Raw genomic sequence first — 3,954 nt, 5'->3', positions numbered from 1 at the left:
GTTAAGGATCTCTGCTCTAAGAAAACTCTATAGAGAAAATTGTAATGGAATTAATTGATAAAATAAAGAACTATTAGCTTAAAACATTTCAGATTGGAATTATTGTTAGATGGTGGCCCCTACTAGCAAAATGTGACATTGCAACCAGCTTTGCTAGACACTATAACATCCAGACAGAAGGAAAAAGCAATGTTCTGAGAGCTATTTATAAGGAGTTAGGGCATCTCTAGACGTGGGAGCCATTCCTGGTTCAAGGCAGGGGTCAGGGTGCCTAACAGCTTCTCGCAGGGTAGAGTTTGATAAACCACAATGCTCAGGATGCCAAGGGGTTAGCTATTATCTTAACCTCTTCCTCACCAAAAGATTTTAGTTTTGTCTGTTGGGAAAAAAGATGTCACTAGGAAAAAAAGATTTGCCTTACAACTTTGCTGGAACACATCAGTTTGGTGATGTATGGGACACCAGTATTATTTTTGAGAAGGTACATAAAACCAAAGTAAATTATTCTCTATGTAGAACATTATTTACTAGTAGCACATTATTTACTGTTTGGATGTGTTAGCTTGGACAATTTTTACCAGTAAATATTGATTTTATTTAAAACTGGGAATCCAGTTTATAAATAGGATAGTTGTTGTATCTGTCCTTTCCCCTATGTAAAGAACAGTTTAAAGATTTATGCATACTTTTTACTTTTCTCTCTTGATGCCATGGAATGGGGTGGGCGGGGTGGGGGGGGAGATCTTTGAGTCAACAACTGACAAAATGTCTTCTCCAAATTAAAAAATTGAGAAACAGCACTTTAACTCTACACCATTTTAATGCATGTATTAGTTTTCATAATGATTTTTGGTGCATGCCTTTGGGCTTCTTCAAAAGTGTACAATAGGAAAGTATATTTCCTTTCTTAGAAAGGAGATTTTTTTCTACTTTGCAACTTGTGATTACAAAAATCTTCCTCTGTGGGAAGATTAACCATGTATTGAACTACTGAAAAGTATATATTTTTAGATATACAGAAGGAATCTACATGGAGCAGCATTCAGACCTATATAGAAACCATAGCATTCTGTATAGGACCAAAAAGGAAATAACATTAAACACTTAAACAGACTTTGTTGGGTAGAAATACCTTTAGATCTTGCATTGACTTCCAAAAAGAAAATACCACAGAAGTTTGCTGAAAACTTTTGTTGTGTGAATTTTCTCTGTCAGTGTATTTAGCCCAAATACAACAGCTTTGGGTTAACACATACATAAGAATCAAAAAGAAAAACAAAACAAAACAAAACAAAGCTAACTAAATAGATCAGTCTGGTTTGCCAATCCAGCTTAACTGAAATAAGTAAACTAATCACTTGGAACATGAAAAACTGTCCAACTCCTCTAAGGTTTTGACAAAATAACCTTGGCTGATGTGGGAAGATTCCCACTTTGATTTCTGACCTGACAGTGAAGATTCATGCTTGACATGATTTCAAACCTGACAGTGTCTGTTTAAGGAGCTATGGTACAGTTTGCTAATTCAATCCCAGATACCTGTTGATTACCTGTGAGATCTAGAGTCCAAAGTAGCCAGCAGCCATATCCCTGAGTGCTCTGTGCCCATCAGATCTCTTAAAGCAAGCAGGGTTGGGACAGGTCACAGCTCAGATGAGTGACCTCAGGTGCTGTGGACAGCCCCAGATTCAAGAATTGTATCTGTTTTCTTGGGAGTCATCACTGAACTAATGTCCCACATGGTGTTACTTACTGTAGATGCTCTCTCTTGGAGGAGGCCTAGAGCACACATCCTAATTGCTTGTGGTACTCAGAGAGGGGGTGCTAACTCTGAGGCCCTGGCCAAATTCCAGTTTAGGGATGTGGGTCTTCTTCTTGCCATTCTAATTGGAAATGTGCATCGCTTCCCATTTTCCCTGTTGACCTCAGTGCAAACTGCATTAGCCTGTTTCTTTGCCCTGGTCCCAAGTAAGATGCTGGTGTGTATTATATGGGCCAAGTTCATGCCTTATCTTAATGCACAAGAGTTGAGGAAGGAGTGAGCTCCATGTCAAAGTGCCCTGTAGTTGAAGCGTAAACTCTTGTGAGGCTTTGGAGATGAAATGGGCCCTTTTAGCATAAATTGGGGAATATGCACTAGCCGGAGGCTTCCAGCCATGAGGTGTGAATTGAAACCTATTTCCCTCTTTTCTTATAGCATGTTGAGAAAATCTGTTGGGTTTTCAGCAGTCAGGGAAGGCCGGAGTTCTGCAGCTTTAATCTGGGTAACTGAGGCTGGTTGGGGCAAGACTTTGGCTAATTAACTGGGTTCTCAGATGCCACAGACTCCGTGAAAAGTCACCATTATTTTCAATGGTTGTGATAGAATTTCCCCCCAGTAGCCATTATTTTAAGATTATATTGCAGAGTTGCTTTATTTGAGCTTTTCATGTATACACAATCCCAAACTGGAAGAAATAATTTTAAAAAATAAAAAAGGAATCCTGCTGTGAAAGGTATATATTACTCTAGATTTTTCTTACTGTAAATATTGTAAGATTGTAATACTGTCGATATTTTATTAACCAACAAATGTTAATCTATGTGAATTCAGACATTTTAAATGTGCTTCTTATTTACTGTGTGTGGTCCCTGTTGCTGACAGTATTAAGTTATATTCTGATGTAAGATTAACTTTATTAAAGAATGTAAACATTAATGTTTCCTTATGGGAAAACAAATAAAGTATAAAGAAGACAATTCTTTTCATTAAATATACTGTGTATTTACACTTGCTAGACCCAGCACCACTTATCAATTTAGTACACTGTTCAGAATTTTAGTTAACACAGCTGACATGGTTGTGCTCTGTTTTGAAAGTCTAAAAGGAGGTATTGTTGGAATATAAAGTTTGTATTTGTCTGCTGTGAATCATAATCTTGAAATTTCTAATCAAGTTTGTAAAACTTTTATAGTAAAACATTTTAATGACAATTTAAAAATTTACTTCTCTAAAGAATGGTCAAAAGAGTATCCTTTCAAAAATAGAATTGTTCTTTAATATCTTTCCAAAATGACTTTGGTTAAATGGACCAGATGTATATTAGTTAAAATTTAGGACAAAGTTGTGATATTCTTTGAGTTTACAAGTTAATCCGTATTGGAGATGTGCCAATTATACAGTAGAATATCATTAATTTGCACTGTTTGGGGACCCCATTAAGAATGCTGAATTTTGCCAACTAAGAAGTAAGCAAATGCAATTTAAAAAGTAAATTTGAGCATTCTGTATTAAATATGTGCAGTTATTATCACATGAAGAAGCGCAGTGTGTCGGGCTGTAATATAACCATACTTGCTGTCATGTTCTCCCATCTCAGTGCTGGGAACTCACCATGTGGAAACCAAGCAAATGTGTTGTGCATCAGCCGGCTTGAGTTTGTTCAATATCAAAGCTGAAACTAGCGAGGTCTGCTGTACTGCTTATTGAAGTATTGTGATTCTTTTAGGCATTGATTCTTACAAAATATATACTGTAACAGTATACTTTGTACAGATTTAAATTTTATTTGAAAAAATGAAATAAAGTAGGCAAAAAAATAAAGATGTTTATTTTTCATGTGACTATATAAACAGATCAGTCTTTTGTTTCAGTGTCTTTGGGGGGACCTGGTTGCTCTTGCATTTTTTTTTTCTTTGATAGATGGAAAGTGTTTTTCGTACTTAGTAACAGGTATACTTGCCTGATGGTTAATTGGCTTCAAGCATTAAGTGTGCTCTCTCTCACCCTGGAAAACTCTATTTTCTATTTTATTTTAAAACAAATTTATTTATTTCTAAAGATTTTATTTGAATGACTTGCCTGTTTTCTTGAGTCAGTTTTTAAAATTCTCTGACAGCATGATGGTTAACCCAGCCATCACAACTAAGGAGAAAGAAAAACTTGTCCCATAAATCATGCCCCTTTCCCACGGA

General features: G+C 36.1%; 1 protein-coding gene across 1 annotated transcript; it reads left to right on the top strand.

Annotated features, from left to right (window-relative positions):
* The first annotated feature begins 733 nt into the window (after positions 1-733).
* On the top strand, positions 734-3,612 carry IGIP (IgA inducing protein). Its single transcript, XM_086702795.1, has one exon. It carries the CDS (start codon positions 3,277-3,279, stop codon positions 3,436-3,438), a length of 162 nt encoding a protein of 53 aa, XP_086558921.1. The 5' UTR covers positions 734-3,276; the 3' UTR covers positions 3,439-3,612.
* The last annotated feature ends 342 nt before the right edge of the window (positions 3,613-3,954 follow it).

The sequence above is a fragment of the Puma concolor genome, chromosome A1, assembly GCF_028749965.1.
Source record: "Puma concolor isolate L17-30 chromosome A1, mPumCon1.1.hap2, whole genome shotgun sequence".
Taxonomy (NCBI): Eukaryota; Metazoa; Chordata; class Mammalia; order Carnivora; family Felidae; genus Puma; species Puma concolor.
This window is presented reverse-complemented; position numbering and strand designations above follow the sequence as displayed.

What these genes read in the sequence shown, in the direction of transcription:
- IGIP (XM_086702795.1), top strand. Translation starts at nt 3,277, where the DNA reads ATGTGCAGTTATTATCACATGAAGAAGCGCAGTGTGTCGGGCTGTAAT.